The sequence below is a fragment of the Emydura macquarii genome, unplaced genomic scaffold, assembly GCF_026122565.2.
Source record: "Emydura macquarii macquarii isolate MOO-44397 ecotype Brisbane River unplaced genomic scaffold, CSIRO-AGI_Emac_v2 contig_3343, whole genome shotgun sequence".
NCBI classification, from domain to species: Eukaryota; Metazoa; Chordata; order Testudines; family Chelidae; genus Emydura; species Emydura macquarii.
In genome coordinates, this window is record NW_027133480.1 from 8,267,439 (window position 1) to 8,284,167 (window position 16,729).

A 16,729-nucleotide genomic window follows, 5' to 3' on the forward strand; every position below is an offset into this window, starting at 1 on the left:
GGGCTCTTAGGTGCTAAGGTAATTCAGCTAATAAATAATAAGTATAAAGAATGTGTTAATATTTCTGCTTGTACATTTAAAATAATACTATGTGGGTACATAGGATTTTTTAATGAGACAATGTGAATTCCATGCTATTGCGAGAGCAACATTCATGTCCCATATAATGCAGTAAAAAGAGTTCTGTGCTGTTCCTAAAAGAAAGAACTGTGGTGAAACTGCTTGCTGCATTTCACTAACAGAGATTTGAATGTAGCTATAACTGAGTCCTTAGTTTCCTCATCTTAAATATTAGCTGCTAAAAGTTATTAAAGCCCTAGAAGGGAGTGGTAGCTACAGTGATTTTGTAAATATTTTATGTGGAAATTGCAGAAAGCTTTGCAATGGATATTGAATGTACAGTTTCCACATATGAGCCTCTGTATATGTAATCTTTGTTCTCAGGAACCCAGGAGAAAAACAATTTAGTATGCCCCCACTAAAATATCTTGTTGCATATTTTAATTGACCTTCCATTCATGTAACCTTTCCTTATTTAGTTTTCTCTGAAATCTGAAGAATAACTGAACTGACTAGTCTTTTTTTTTTTAAATTAGTCAGAAAATGATGAGAAGATAGTGATGTATGATCATATTGGGCCAAATGTCTGCATGGGAGATCACAAGGTAATTAAACTCAGTGTTACAGTATTGTATTATACTGTGTTTTATTAGGAACATAGAATGCATGTATTAAATTTCTATTTATTTTATATTGAAGTCAATTATTTTTCTCCTTTATTTTAAATTTGTTGCTTTGGAAAAATTTGTACTAGTTGGGCTTAAAATCAGATAAAATCAGTAGAAATATTATATTAGATGCTAGCATGAGTTTCAGTAAAGAAGAGAATAATATTCCAGAATGCAGCATAAAAACATAATATAATTTGAAATCAGTATGAACAAATGTATCTGTATTTATCTCCTTACCTAAATAAAGTGTCCATTGAAAACTTTAGTTTCACTTAGTTATCTAGATTGTTTCCTAAATATAATTTTAATTAATTTCGTGTCTAGTTGACTATTAGAGTAATAAAATGCTGACAGTACCATATATAAGAAACAGGTAAGAAAAAGAAAACTTAGTGATAAGCCAGTTGTTAAAAAGGATCAAAGAAGATAAAAACATAAATTTTAGGTAACCTCCCATATAGTTAGCTAATTCTCATCTGAGGATACCACTGACTGGAATGCAATAAGAAATATTTTATCAATTAGCACCTGGTTTCTTTGAAAATCCTACAAACAACTAAAAACATCTCTGGAATTTTCAGACTGACTATCCATGTAAAAATTCAGTTAGAAACCTGAAAACTGCACTGCAGTGTCATTGACAGATGCACTGCAATGGCTCTTGAATTATGATTTTAGGAATGATAATATCAGATACCTAATACTCCTGCACATATATCATCATTTTTGTAAATTTAGATTTATTTGTTTGTTTATGTTTACAGTCATAATTGTTGCAGAGGTAGTAAAAATGTTTTTTAAAGGAAGAAGGGCTTTTACAGATACACTAATGTATATGATAAAATTAAAAGTGCATTTTCCCTTCAGAAATATGGTAACAGCCAGATTGGATTCAATCATTTTCGTTTCTTTTGTGACTGATTTATTTTAAAAGCATCCTCTTTCAACAGAGTTAATATTACGACAAAAGAAATAAGGTGCCATGTAGGGGGCTCAGTCCTGCTCTTACTGAAGTCGATGGCAAGATTCCCATTGATTTCAGTGGGAGCACAGGATCGGGCCTATAGGTGGCTGTTTTCCTGAATTCTCTTGAGAACTGTAAGACTACAATAATGAAGGAAGTCTAGATTATTGCATCAGTTTGTCACTGGTTATAGATTGATTCTTACTGTGTTTGAAATAATCATTGTAAAGTGTTTGATCTCTTTCTACTGTTCAAGTGTATAACCCCTATTTCTCCCTAACTTGCTGCAGCCTGTGTTCCTGTCCTTTCGAGTAGCTGCTGGGGCAGGTAAACCTATTGCAAATGTGCACAAGTGTTGTGTCGTGCAGTGATGTGGTGGTAAATATCATTTTTTCCTCCTTCGTTTATATTTTCTACATCATTTCCCCTTTGTGTTTATTTTTCTTTTTAAAAAATGCCAATTCTGCAACAGGAAAAAGATGCCCACGAAATGAGAAGATCTTTCGTGAAACCACCCTGTAGCATGAAGAAGGAAAGAATAAGCAGTATATTGAAATGCATAATCCTAACAGCTGTATTGATAAATCAAGTCTTGAGTGCCACATTTTTAGACTGCTGATCGTACACTATGCTTCAGCATCTGGACTCTGTTCGGGAAAAGCCTCACATACCTCACTGTCTTGTATGTTCATGTGACATCAAGTAGAAATGTGGAATTATTTTTATATATATATATATATTATATGTCACAGTTCTGTTGCCAAAACTCTAATAGACAGCAGAGATGTTCTGTATTTTAGATTTCACGATTTTCAACTTTTAATAAGTGTTTGTCAATGTGGAAAAGCTACTTCAGCACATTATAAACTTTTAAAGGTGTCATGCCTAACATTATATATCTGTACCATTTGGGGGTTTTGTACATTGGATTACATAGATAGAGATATTGATGGCTTTAAATGGTATTTTCTTCGTTGACCAAGGCTTATGGTTTGTTTTAGTTTTAGAATTTTGTTTTGTTTTTCATTTTTATAGATTTTTTTTCTCATGTTATTTACTATTCTGCCATGTAACATGGTTTTGAATCACACAGCAGCTGCTTTCTATACATACATATGTGTGTGTCTATATATATGTATGTGTGTGTATATATACACAGATATATAAATAATTTATAAACCTTACCAAAACGTATGCTAAACATACTTTCCATTATGACTGCTTGAGAGTGCCATATCAGCAATTAGTGTTGGAGTCTAGCAGTTTTAGTTAAGTGTACATCAACAATTAACATTTATAAAACAAATAATATATAGCAGTGCCATCATCAATACAGATATATAGCATACTATATAGCACATATATTAGCAGTTTCACTTTGTTACTCCTATAATACCTTCTTTCTAAGTACTATTAAGGACTGAATGTGAAGTTTCTAGATAGGTTTGGGTGTACCTTTCAAGAATTTTGTAAACTGTTTTTGTCTGTCTTTTGTTACTGTTTTATGGTGCCAAGTATTCTCTATTAAAACAATAACAACATGGGAGAAGAAAATTAGAAGTCTATTTCAGATAGCATCTGCACCCAGCACACTGTATTTATACAAAGTGTTAGTGAAAAGGACTGTAAATTTTCTTAAGTTAGTAGCTATGTGCAACCTACAACATAATCTTGTTATGAACATTTTTCTCCCACCACTAAGTACAACATTAAAAGGTGATTAGAGAGTCTGTTGATGAAACACAAATGTATGTTTTATTGATTTAATTTAGAACACTACAGAGTTCATGGACTGTGTGATGGCATTAGATTGATGCTTGATTTTGGTATAAATCACTACCATTGAAAATGATTTGATGTCCGCTTGCAGAATTTGTTTTCTCAACAATACAGTCTGGGTTTGTATTTAAGTACTGTTGTTCAAAGGGTTTCTGCAGCTCTGTAATGTCAATGTGCCATGTGGCAATATAACCACCCAGTAATTCTATTTAATATGAATAGAGATTCAACTCATGGTAACTTTGAAGGCCTTTAGTAATGAGCACTCTGGTTCTCAAGCAATAAATCTGATCATAGTGAAAAATGACTGTGTCTGTCCCTTTAATTTTGGGTGTGGGGATTATGGGGAAATATGAAGCTGTCCTCTTAATCTACTGCTAATTGACCATATTCTTTTTTTTTTTTTTTCTTGTCTGAAAGCCCTGGGGGATAATTAGATGCATTTTTGTGTGTAAATTGAAACACCATTCAAACTGAGAAGAAGGAATTTAACAGATTGATTGCATTTAAAATGTTAGATTATTTTATTATATTGTTAATCTGACAATAACACAATATTTATAGCTACTCTTATATACCAATATCACCACAGCCTTTAAACTGCTAGACCCTGATAGTTTGATACTGGTCTACATGCTCATTCTTGAGCTTTCTTGTCATGAAAATAACGCTGCCTCTTAAAAAAAGACCTGATGACTTTTTATATATACTAGGTAGAATAATAAACTGTGGGAATATAAAGAATTCTAAAACATCTAAAAAAGAAACAGCTACATAAGATGACCAGTTAGGGTAACTTTTTGAGTCAAGAGGTTTTCAACAAAATTAATTCAGCCACATGCATATTTCAGCATTTAAAAAATTGGAGGCATGATCTCTCAGATGAGTGGATCTCAAGTAGTAAGGAAGTTTTAAGAAAGATCCCTAATAGGAATTCTTCTTCTTGAATAATATCTTGAAAGATTAATAAGTAAATATAAATATTCTACCACAAAGTGAGGTTTTCTATCAAATTACACATTCACTAAATTATATGTTCTCCCCTTCATTGCATTAACCCCACCAAACTCAGTGTTCATTAAATACTTATTTTGGTAAGTAGCCTTTTTTTTTATAACTATTGTCATGTTTTAATCTGAATACAGATATCTACAAAGGAGAATTTCACTCTAGTGGGACTATTAATTTAATGTTATAGAATATAGACTGTTCCGATCAGCCCAATATTGCATTGTGTTCCCAGCAATCATATTATGGTTAGTAGAAATAACAAGAGATTGCTTTGGATGGAGAGGTTAAATGCCTCTTCATTTTGGTCATATTGATGGGTTAAAAGATACCTTGTTCTATAGAAAGATACTAATCAGTGAATACATACATCTGGGCACCTTGAAGCTCAATTAATTACAACAAAAGTTTGTAAAGGATTATTTGTGAGAATTCAGGCTGGCCCCTCAACTACAAGAGGTTTTATAATCCTGTCACTTTCCCTTGGCAGTATCAACATGCTTAATTTGTCCCTATAGTTCCAGCTGCAGGCACTGCTCTTCACATTCAAGTACACTCAAGGCATACTGGGGCCAAAGTGACGATTAATTTTTTAACTTGATTTGTAAATGTAGACAACTTTAGCCTGGTCTCTCAAACTCTTATTGCCTTCAGTAGGATGTTACACCTGAGTAAGGACATACAGGATCTCCCCTAAAATAATTAGCTGCCCTGCCAGAAAAACTCTGGATGCATTAAAAGTTGGAGTGAAATAAATTGGCCTCTTCCCAAGCCCCAAAGTGACACCACCTGAATCTGTGTGTGACCATCTTGAGGAGCAGCTCCAACCAATCAGCAGGAAGCTGTTAATTAGGGCCTGTAGGTGGATAAGCAGCTTTTTACCACTGAGGAAAGAAGAGATCAATATGTCCCAGCGACGTGAAGTAGCATCATGGAAATCTTAGCCTTTCCATCTTTCCTTTTGAAAGATGTTGCCCTCAGAGAAGTTAAGTGGAAAAGTGAAATCCAACCGGGCTCTCCGAAGAGAGATTGCAGCTCTTTCCATCACGTGTTTATAAAATTGGAAGCACATCAAAGTATAAACCATGAAGAAGGAAACAACGACTGAAAGATCACAGTAAACAGAGTAAATATGAAATACAAGCTGTAAGTAAACGGTATACCTTGGATACTTGTCTTCTTCAGTAGCAGCCCTACATTTCTGCAATAGTCAGGCCATGTTTACAGGAGACAGAACCATGTATTAACAAACCTTTAGCCTTTCTACAACATTGTCAATTAAAGCCAACATGGGGGACTAGTGCTAAACTGTCAAAGGAGGAATGCAGTTTTAGTGTGCCTAAATGATTTGTCTAATTGACTATTTTGCTTAAAGAGTAAATGTCTGCAGATAAATGGCTCCTACTATACATCTGATCTAGCTGCAGTAGGCTTGCTCGGGAAAGGTTGAGAAGGTAGGGCTTTAGGCTTAGTTCAGCCACCTTTTAGTGAGAGAGGAAAATGTTAACTGCATCGCTTCTTTCTGACATTTGAATCAATTCACTCTTCTCTTTTGGGAATCCCTCATATATTCCGGTTTGTCAATTACCTTATAAAAATTAGTGTCTTGAGAAAGTAATTTTTCGGCTGTAAGTTTTAAACGTGTGATTTGAGGCCTCGGTTGTAATGCCATTTTAGGCATTACCAACTGCACTAGCCACTCCTCGAGCAGCTAGTCCCAGACATGGTCTGCCTGGCCTTGGCCACAGAATGCTTGCCCCTCACCTGGGGCCATTGCCTGACCCTCCTTAGCACTCTCAGAAACTGACAGAGTGGGTGCTTCACAGAGGTCTTTGAAATACACCTTCAGGACCTATCAGCTCCTCTAAAACCGCAGAGAGTGCTGAGTTAAGATCTTTCTAGCTGCCTGGTTTGTATGCAAGCAGAAAAAACTGCACTTGGTCTCTGTGGTATACCTACCCTGCCAGGCTAGCTGGGGAACTTGCTCTGTGTACACAGGTGTGGGGGCGACCGGCCTGAAGCAATATCTTCCTACAAAAAGAGGTTCCAGGATGTTGGAGAAGGTGACCCAGGAACAAGAGGGGCCAGAGCCCAAGCCTGGCTGGCGTCAGCCCAGATCCCAGCCACAATTTGTGATGAAGAGAAGGGACCACTGTCATGTGACACTCCGCAGGCTACTGAGCCTCTCTAAGGGATGGGCCAGATCCACCCTGCAGCCTTTACTCGCCTGGGTTCCCAAGGGCTCCGAAGACAAGTCTGCCTGAGTAAAGACGGCAGGCTCGGGCCCTTTGCGTGGAACCCCTTGGGGTGGGAGGAGGTATAACAACAGTTGGCGGGTCTCCGCTACGTGCACTGACAATACAAAACCCCCTTGAACAGGTGTCGCCTCCGAGCCATCAATCTGCCCCCACTGTCAAAAGAAATCACAGCCGCTCCTCCCTCTGCTTGGACGGGGCTGGGGGGCGGCAGCCGGGAGCTAAGAGCCGGGCGGGGCTGCGGTGCTGCTCCCCTCGAGTCCCAGCTACAGGGCAAGAGAGGAGGCGGGGAGCAGGACCCAAGAAGGCAGGGCTCGGGCCCGCTGGCTCTTGGCTCGTCTCTTGCCCACCGGGGGAGCGGGTGTGCTCCGGGAGAGGGGGCGGCGGCCAGGTTCGGGGCGCGGGAAGCTGGATCTGCCCCTGCCGTAGGTGCGGCTCCCCCCGCAGCTGAAGCTTGAGCACGGCCGGGCGCTTCGTAGCTGCCAGTGCGGACCCGGCGCGGGGAGGCGTGTTTGCCCGGCGCGACTTACCCCGGCCGGTGACTGGCCGCGGCGGATCCAGCCTCCAGGCCGCCAAACCCGCGCGCGCTCTCTCCGGCGCCACGTGACGCCAGTCCCAGGGCAGCGCCCCAAGCTCGGCGGGGAGGCCGCCTCCGCCCGGACGCTGCCCGCCCTGTGCGTGTCCCGGTGCGGCCCTCGGGGGGCCTCCTGGCCCAGGCGCTCTCCCGCCCGCAGCGGCCACGTGGGGGCCCGTGGCGCAGGGAGTGGCCCTGCTTTGAACGCTGCGCTCCCTGCGGTGCGGAGACTCCCGCCCGCCCCCCGCCCCCCGCCCAGCGGAGCCTGTTGCCTTTGGGGGACAGAGACTCTAGCGGTGGCGTCTGTGCCGGGCTCGGCGGCTGCTCGTGGCCTGCTGCCCGCTGAGCCGGGCGCTCAAAGACTCACGCAGCTGCTCGGCTCGCAGGAGGTTGGGCCGGGGGGAAGGAGCCGGCCGGGCCGGGCCGCGCAGGCTCGTACGGGGGCACAATGCTCGGTTTAGCTGCGGGGCCCAATCCACGCGGCTGCCTGGCTGGGCGTGGACTCTAAAGAGGCTCACAAAGGGCCCGATCCCACAGGCGTCGCTCAATGACAAGCCCCGCTGAGTGCGAGCTGGGGCCCAAACACCAGCGCATTTAGCTCTGGGGTCTCACACGAGGCAGCTATTATGATGCTTTAAATGGGCCAGCTTTAACGCTGGAGAAACCCAGTTTTGTTGACGCTCAAGCGGTTGCCAGCCACTGCTGCCATCCAAGTGGCTTTCTTTAAAGTGATCAGGGGCTGAATCAGCACGGCGAGAACTTAAGGACTCCCCGCGTTTGAAAACGGCTTTGCTTTGCTTTGCTTTGCTTTTCCTAGCACGGAAAGAAGGGCCCTGCTTGGCTTGTCTGTGTAGTCTATTGCATTTGCTCAGATTGCAAAACAGCAGCTGAGAAGCAGAAAGAATGTCTCATTCATTTACAAAAAAAAATCCAACAATGAACCTGGCGTAGGCTCGTAAGGCCCTTGAATACTCCCGGAGCCCAGTTACACAAACCGAAAACCTGCCGAGAGTTTCCTCCTCGCGAAGCACTTCATGGCTGCGGGAGCAGCTCCCGCACTTACGTTTGGTGCTTCTTGTCCTGCCCCCGGCTACTGCTTTCTGCATTGTTCAAGCCCATTTTTAAACAAAGCATCGGTGTCTTCTAAATCAACACCCCGGATTAGCTGAGCTGCTAGCTGTCACTAGCCGGAGTGTCCTATAAACATAGCACCCAACATATAGAATTCGATCAAGAAATCCTAGTTCGACCATGCTACCAGTAAAATCAAAAAGTTAGCCCTGCTGGCTGCTGGCTCTGGGATGGTGTCAAGCTAAGAATGGGAGTTTTTAGTACCTAACAAATCTAACAGATGCCTACCACTTACTACTAGAAAAACGACGTCTTACACTGCAAATCTTCCCCTGTAAAGTCGAGTTAAAATACCTAGTTTTATAGCTGCCAGTCAGTATGGTCTCATGTTTTCGACTGTATATAAATGAGAGCAATGACTCGACTCGCTCCCTCCAACAGCCATTGGAAAGATGTTGCTGCTTTCTTTTGGCATTTGCCGGGGACACATTTTCAGTTTTGCAACTTTTGTTGCTCTCCCCCTGTAGCGGCCATGAAATGTGGTGTGTGGTGCAGTCACCGGCGATGAATGACCGAGCTTTTCTAAACAGGGTTGTGGAGATGAATTGATACTTACAACCTGGTGGACATAACTCTTCCGCTGGCTCCTATCAGCCTGGGAATTTGGGCTCCTTTTTCTTTCAGGGGCCAGTGTGATTTTTCCCGTCTGTGCATACACCCGGTCCAGTGGCAGCCTTCGGCCCCCCCGCTTGGCTAAGGGACCTCACGTTCTCTTATTCTCTTTTAATGGAATATTTGAATGGACTGGTAGACTGGACACAAGAAATCGCGGCAGTACCTTCCTAGGGCAAGCCAACTGAGCAAACCCTCCCCCTGCCTCCCCTCCCCCGGCCTGCTTTTCGAGCCGTGCGCTCCGCTTCTTCAGCCGCAGCAAGTTTTGAAAAAGCAAAAGCACAAAAAAAGCGATGATCGGTGAGTTACAAAAGAGAATTGGGGCGAGTGGTGGCTTTGTCTCTGTCCCTTCGCTTGTTGGCCTCAGAGGCCCGGAGCTATTCGGTCTTCTTACAAAATAAGACCTAAAAGCAAATGGGCAAAGTCTGTCTCCGATCAGAAGTTCAGCTCCTCTCCTACCTCGCAACCGCTTTGCTGCAGGTGTAATTTTAAAAGGATTTACACGATGAGTCACACATGAGAGCCAGGCCGTTTTGCAGAGCAACACTTGAACTGGAACTGCTCGTTGGGAGTCTCAGCTTCTCTTTAGGGCGTCTACTTGTGACAAACTCTGGAGTGTAATTAAATTCCAGCCCAGGAAAGAGGCTCGCATCTGACCGGGGGGGTGTATTTCTGCAACTATCGCTGCTCCCAGACATTATAATCACCGATGACTTGGGGGGGGGAGCCCTAGTTCCACAAGCGGGAGTCTGAAAGCCTGGTGGAAGTAGGGGTGCAGGAACAAATGTTATAGGAGGGTAGTGAGAGCCTGTATACAGCGAAAACCACGGGGTCCTGCCACCCCCAGTCCTGCTTTCAGCACCCAGGGGTGGGAGGACTCGATTGTAACTTGTTCAGGTCCGACCCTGCAGGCCTTGTTGGTAACTTTGGGCCAGTTCCCATCTGTTGCATTAGCGTTTAATGAAAGGAAACGCAAAACCCAACCCAGTAATTCAGCTAACGAGTAAAAGGGAAGAGCCCTGCTGCTATTTCTCACACACAGTGACAGCTCCGGCAAGGGTGACTCGAGGATGGCCCAGCAATCCCTTACTCCTTCCAAACAGACAGTAGCTCAGCTATAGCCCGGTTTACACTCCGAATCTGCCCCGGCCCGTCTACTCCAGCTGGTGTTCCTTGCCCTGCAAATCGGCGGGGCTCGCCGTGATTTCAGGTCCCGCGGGTTACTGGGAGAGGCGCCGCTCCGGACCCGACTGGGGCGAAAGCGCGGACTGACTCTCTTGCTTTGAAGACTAGTTCGGACTCGAGCCCTTTGAAAACGTGCCCAGTGCCTACTGCCCAGACTCTGCAACAGTTGGGCGAGCGGCTACCCTCAGCCTCCTCCCCCGGTTTAATAAACGCGCGCAGTATTACTAGGCCCGGCTGAGATTTCACAACAAACCCAAAAGCCACGCGCTAAAACATCTGTGCTTCTAGAGCAACAAATTACTTCCCCCCCCCCCAAACCCCGGCATTAACTTTCTTTAGCAACATACCGTGCCCGGGTGGGACCCCCGACTACCCAAGAAGATTGAAAAAAACTCTCTTTTGATTGTGAGCAACGTGGAGGGGGAGGGTAAGAGGATGAGCTGGAAAAGTTAAAATGAAACAAAAACAATCGGGGCAACTCTCTAAAGGAGATGCTTGTTAAATAATTTATTGATTTATACAAAGTCTTTCCAACCGACGTGGAGGCAATATTGTTTATCCAATTTAAAATCAAATATCCAGTTTTGGCTGACTTTTTTTGGTTGTGTTTTTTTTAAAACCGTAATAGAGCATAAAATCCGTAGCGAGGAAAGAAATAAAACTGCCCAAACGCTCAATGAAAGGGGCGGGGGGTGAAATAAAAGAGCCATTTTTACACTAGAAATATACATCACAAAATCTGAAATTTACTATATACAAACTGGCTGAGCTGTAGTCGGCGATCTATACAAAACAGTAACAAAATCTGATTGTTAGGAGCAGGAAATTGGCAAAAAGGAAGAAAAAAGAGGCGGGGGAGTAAAAAACAAAACAAATAAAGTTGGAAAGATTCCTCTGTAATTTACATCAATGGGAAGGAAGATAATTTCATAACTTATTCTGTAAAAAATATATACATTTCACATACATCTTAGGCTGTACAACACATCACTTTTAAACATCCAGTTACAATTCTTCTTTATAATGTTTATACCCTGGTTATTTCAGCTTTTAGAAAGCGCCTTAGGGAGCAGTCAGTAGTGTAGACGAGGGTCTCTTGCCCCTTTATCACAAAGTATCCGAGTTGTTACTGCAGGGGCTGATGAGGGCTAAGTTTGTGGATTTGTGCTTTTTCAATAACCTCGTGATTTTTTCATCGTCTGAGTTGGGGTCCAGCGGTTTGTTATATTCATCATCGTCCTCGTTATCTGAGCTCTCTTTCAGCTTCTCCGTCTCCGAATCGTGTTTCTTCTTAGCTGAGGCCATTTCTGCTGCGTGTCTCTTTCTCCATTTCGTCCGTCTGTTCTGGAACCACACCTGTTGGAAACCCGGCAAAAGAGGGAGGGGGGGAAAAAAACCCTTAGCTGTAAATCTCCTTCCAACACGCCAGCCTCCTGCAGATTTGCACCCCTTTCTCCATACACACACAGAGCGCCCTTTAGAGCGCTTGGTTTCACTTTCCCTCTGGAATAGTACTTGCCCTTGACTGTTCCTATTTAAACAGTAAAGTCGGGATGCATATCGCCGTATATAGGCCTTTAAGCTCACTGATTCAGTCTCATACGACAGCAGGCTCATTTATGTACTAGTACCAATTCAGTCACTTTATATGAAAAGGGATCATCACGTGTGACTATCAAACAATGCCATAAAGGTCATACACTGTACAGAAAAGTATTAAAAACTGGATAGAGTGCACCAGGATAACTGTAGAGAAATGTGTGTGTTTGTGTAAAATAACTGTACCTGCCTGTCCATGACACAGCTCATTCAAATTGAAGCTTTATGGTTTAGCAATGTCAGTTAAAGGCACATAGTGGCCTAGGCCTGATTCTTCCCTTTTATTACACTGAGAACAATGCAGTCAAAATTAATTGTTGATCAAATTGAATTTTGGTAGCACTGAAGAATAATACTCTTTTGAAAAGTGAATGGGCAAGAAAATAGTTGTCAGATCACAGTCAAACTATATATAACACAGTGTACCACACTTCAACAGCGCCAAAAATATTTCCTTATATTATTGTGTTTAAAAAAATGTACACACATCAACTATCCCACACAAAACTCATTAGACTATGGAGAAATGTGAAACCATTTCACTTGAGTAGGTTGTAACTGCTTTATAAAGCTACGGAGTCATCATTTTAAAGTTCTTTTGCATTGTCTTAAATGTTTATATTTAATGGATTGTTACCTATCTGCTTTTAATTATAAATAACCGAGAAGCGTTTCCATAGTTTTGCATCATTGTAAAGAATTAAATCAATAGTGAAAAGCAATGGTTGTGTTGTCCAGAAATTGTCCTTGTAATTAAAGTAATTCAGAACTTTAGTTTACATCGCCTGAGGTAATTTTAAATACTGCCACCGGGTCTATTAATTCAGTAAATTGTGAGCCGAAGACTCCGTTATACTTCTGTTTCAGCTTTCAACATCCATTCATAAAAAAATCTTTACTCAGAGACGATTCTGATCTGTAAAACGCGGCTTCTTACCTTAACTTGACTTTCTGTCATTCCTAACGAATAGGCCAGACGAGCTCGCTCAGGTCCTGCCAAGTATTTAGTTTGTTCAAACGTTTTCTCCAAAGCAAAAATCTGCTGCCCTGAGAAAGTTGGTCTTGAGTGTTTCTTCTTTCCATCTTTGTCCAGAACCATTCCAGCCTGGGCTGAAAACAGGAGAAAACATCTCCGTTAAATACCAGAGTCTACATCTACTTCAGGGCAGGAATCTGTTCTCCAATATAAAACTAGAAGAAATCCCCTCGGTAGGTTATTCCGAATTTCAAACACTGTAATTGGGAGCAGGCTTTGGCCCTGTAATATTTGGTAGACTTGTAAATGACACCACGAAACCGCCGAAACTGCATTTAAACGATAATAAGCCATGTGATGAAGTTAGGCTACAGTTTTTAGTTTATCGTTATGAAGAGCGTGAGGTTATGATCCTGTTTCATGTATTACAGTTCCGTGTGCCACATGTCCCTGGGTTTCTAGATTGATAGGGCTCAGTAGCAACAGACCGGTTTACATCTTTATCCACCCGTTGCTGTTAATGGTATTTCCCACCTCCACCACCAGCCCAGAGAGTTATGATCGCTCGTTATATTTTACCTTTGTATATAAGAGATGGAGAAAGAGCCAGACTCTGAATGGGACCGCTACAATGCCCTGGCGCAGCCAGACAGTAGAAAACACTGCCCGTGGGAGGCGGGGGTGGTTTCAAAATTACCTTTACCAAAGGGGCCTTAATAAAGAGTCTAATTTCACGACAGAAAAATACCACCCCCCCCCCCCAAATGTATTGGATCCATCAACGCCTCCCCCATCACTTCCTGGTCCCTCTGTAGGCTCAGCTATACCCTCACTTACCAGGACAGGCGAGTCTCGGATCTCTCCAGGGAGATCCCTGCATAACTCCCGGCCAGAAAATGGGAGGTCGCCCCGGCAGCTCTGCCAAGGGCTTTGGGTACCTGGACACAGCTGCTGGGTTAAAATACATCCCCGCTGAGGTAGCCAGTCCATTAATCCGGGGCAGCCCGGTGAGGAGATTGCTGGCGGCTCCAACAGGTCTCCCCAGGATGTCGCTTATTCCGTGTGGCGTCCCCAAGGGGATCTGTGTGTTCAGTCCGCCCAGGGCCGGTGCCTTGAAGCTGGAGGGATTCTGCAGGGTGTAGGGAAACAGAGACGTCTTCATTTCAGCCATGTTATGCAGAGCAGCCAGCGGTGTACTGCTCAGAACGAATGCGCTCTGGCGATTAGTATCCATCTGCCCCACAGCTAACATTTGTGAGCATCAATAAATAAATATATAATATAGAAAAAGCCAGCCGCTTTAATTCTCAACCCACAGGAGCAGCGCCAGCCACCGGCTCTTTAGTCTTAAAAAAAAAAAAAAAAAAAAAATCAAAATACCGGTAAGTAACAAAGTTTTGTGCTGAGTAGCAAGCGATCGCCTCTGCTCTGCCAGGACCTGCAGCTGCAGCAATGCACACTGTAAAGTTTCAGTCAGGATGAAAACAAAAATGAGAGGAAAATATTGCAAAGGCGAGAGGGGGACGTCTCGGTCAAAGCAGACCTCGGCTGACAATGTCCCTGGACGACGTTGATTGCTGAGCCCCGGCTGAACATCCACTCGGAAATCAGAGGCTTCGGAGGGGTAGGTGGTTTTGATGATTTTTTTGTTTGTTTTTGGTAGTTACAGGCAGAGTTCCTTCCCTGTGAAATTGACTCAGCGCTGAGAGCAGAACTGTACAAGATGCACAGATAACCGCACAGCCACCTGCAAGACGCGCTCTCTGATTGGGCGACCCCGCTTCAGGGGACGCTCGGATTGGCCAATGGCTTGGCACGCTGGTTCTCCACTTTGCATCAACGTCATTCGGGAGAAGAGCAACACTAAATGAAGATTTTATTATAAAGTCAAGGTACTTTAAACGGCTGTAAATTTACCCACTGATTTATCTTTCAAACGACTAAATAAATCCAATTGAATGGGAGTTTAGTTAGGCTAAAGCTTTAAAAAGGAACCAGGAAAAAAATATGAGCACACATTTTATCAGATCTAAATAATGCAGATTTTCAGATCAAATCAGTAATGCGTTAGTTTAACCCTGATTCACAGACAAACCAATTTACAACAACAACAAATGACACCTTCGCTAGTTTTATTTTTCCTGTTCTTTTTTCTCTTTTAAAAATATGTAGTCTTTAACTAATGGAACCTAAATATAAGAGCTAGTAAAAAAAGTATCATACCATGTATTTTAGCATTAGGTTTGCCTTTTCCCCCTGATGCTTAGTCTAAACAATACTCCAGGCTGTTTACATTTGGCACACAGACTGTCCATGCTAACTGCTAGATACAGTCTATGGTATATAGAAGGATTGTTCACAAATGGGTTGTGTATTGTGCTCAGCATTCTCTTTGAGATAAAATGTAGATGTTATTAGCTCTATGGCACTTGTGCCTCTTCCTTCCTAAAATGCGCTTCGTATTGTAAAGCGTAGTTGTTCAAAGGCTTTTAAAGCAGAAGAACCGGACTTTTGACTAATTGATCAAGGCTGGCTTGTTGTTTGGGAGTGAAATACTCTCTTGTGGCTCTTTTGTAGTTTACAGTTTGGAGCGATTGTAACGCAAATGCTATGCCGTTGCAATGTGGTCTTTTAAATTCTAGTTACCTGATCTTTAGTTTTCAATGCACCATTCTCTGTTTAACTGATCATTAGTTGTTCGGGTAAACAGCTCGGTATACATTAGCTTTGAATTGTGAAAGTATTTTACAAAATATTATAGCCTAGGGTTAATTTTGATAGCACATGTCTTGCCATCAGGTTTTAAGTAAAATTCGCCACTGAAATCGGTGGGGACGTCTGCTTAAAAACTGGTGGCCCGCTATGTGGCCCGCTATATTCACACTGAAAGAATGGCTCTTAAATAATACACGTGCTTTATACTTAAATTCGCAATATTGTTAAGTGCATTTGCAGAAATATAAACCGTATCAAAGTTTGTTGCTTAATCGAAAACATTCTTAGTTGTTAGGCACATAAAAAAAATCCGTAGGTGTCATATTGTTGGAAAATACATTTGGACGTATTTTGTAAAGGTTTATTTTTTAAATGACTTTTCAAGTATGTTGTAGATACATTATTAGCAAAGGAAAAAGTGTGAACCATAGCTAACAGAGACGTGCAACTTTTAAAAGTTATTTTTAGAAAGATATCTATGAATTTGCAACGGACGATTAATATTAAATAATTAAATTTAAATATACTTAAAGTTAAATTAAAATAAATGTATTAAATACAGTAATTACATTAGTTATCGGGACATATAATATTTGAAGAGTAGTTGTTGGTCTTAATTTGAAATGACTACCTCGATTATATTAAAAGACTTTTCTGAAATTAAAAAGTTCGACTGGACCAATAGTCTATTTCAGCAACGCTGATGTTGTGTGCTCGCTAGCTATCCACTGTCTTATGCACACCCTTGGACATAATATTTACAAGGATCTGAAAGAAAGCAATGAAATTGTTTAGGCCTTTTTAAAGTCTTCAGCTTTGTACCCAGGTCATATGTTTTATAAATAATATAACTAAGAATTTGTATTTTAAAAAAGACAGTGAATGTCATCTTCTTTCTGCTCTTTTAATAGGATACGAATACGTTTTAGGTTAAGGATTTGCTGGATGGTGCTTAAAAATTGTACAGAGGAAATTTATATTCACACAGCATCACGAACTGCAAATTCATATCTAAACTGTAAAATGCCTAAATCCGCTTTATGATGTCCCGGATTTGATTCCCATTGCGAACGAGTTGATCACTTTTCCCTTCCGCTATTTGGGTATGCTAAAGATGTCCCGTGTGTGCTAAGCCGGTTTATTATTCTATTTACCTTTTACCAAAAGTGACTGGTTCAGTGTTTGTCTTCTTAAATGATA

The 16,729-nt window shown here is 42.1% G+C and overlaps 2 protein-coding genes and 1 long non-coding RNA gene across 5 annotated transcripts in view; 2 read left to right on the forward strand and 1 right to left on the reverse strand.

The window, feature by feature from the left end:
• INPP5A (inositol polyphosphate-5-phosphatase A) overlaps positions 1 to 3,797 on the forward strand; it is a 372,135-nt gene extending 368,338 nt beyond the window's left edge. Inside the window, exons 14-16 of one of the 3 annotated variants that reach the window (XM_067533377.1) lie at positions 597 to 665; positions 1,986 to 2,022; positions 2,168 to 3,797. In XM_067533377.1, the coding sequence (XP_067389478.1) occupies positions 597 to 665; positions 1,986 to 2,022; positions 2,168 to 2,217 (156 nt within the window). In that variant the 3' untranslated portion in view covers positions 2,218 to 3,797. Of the gene's footprint in view, positions 1 to 596; positions 666 to 1,985; positions 2,074 to 2,167 lie in introns of all 3 variants that reach the window. The other 2 variants (XM_067533378.1, XM_067533376.1) reach the window with 2 other exon arrangements.
• Positions 3,798 to 5,411: 1,614 nt separating this feature from the next.
• Positions 5,412 to 7,385, forward strand: LOC137143565 (uncharacterized). Its single transcript, XR_010917201.1, has 2 exons — positions 5,412 to 5,628; positions 6,481 to 7,385. It is a non-coding gene; the product is annotated as an uncharacterized lncRNA (long non-coding RNA).
• A 3,343-nt stretch (positions 7,386 to 10,728) lies between these two features.
• On the reverse strand, positions 10,729 to 14,150 carry NKX6-2 (NK6 homeobox 2). The gene is made up of 3 exons (XM_067533381.1): positions 13,652 to 14,150; positions 12,776 to 12,948; positions 10,729 to 11,595 (listed from the first exon to the last, which is right to left on the reverse strand). The coding sequence occupies exons 1-3, from the start codon at positions 14,064 to 14,066 to the stop codon at positions 11,347 to 11,349; spliced, it is 837 nt and encodes a 278-aa protein (XP_067389482.1). The 5' UTR covers positions 14,067 to 14,150; the 3' UTR covers positions 10,729 to 11,346.
• Positions 14,151 to 16,729: the final 2,579 nt, after the last annotated feature.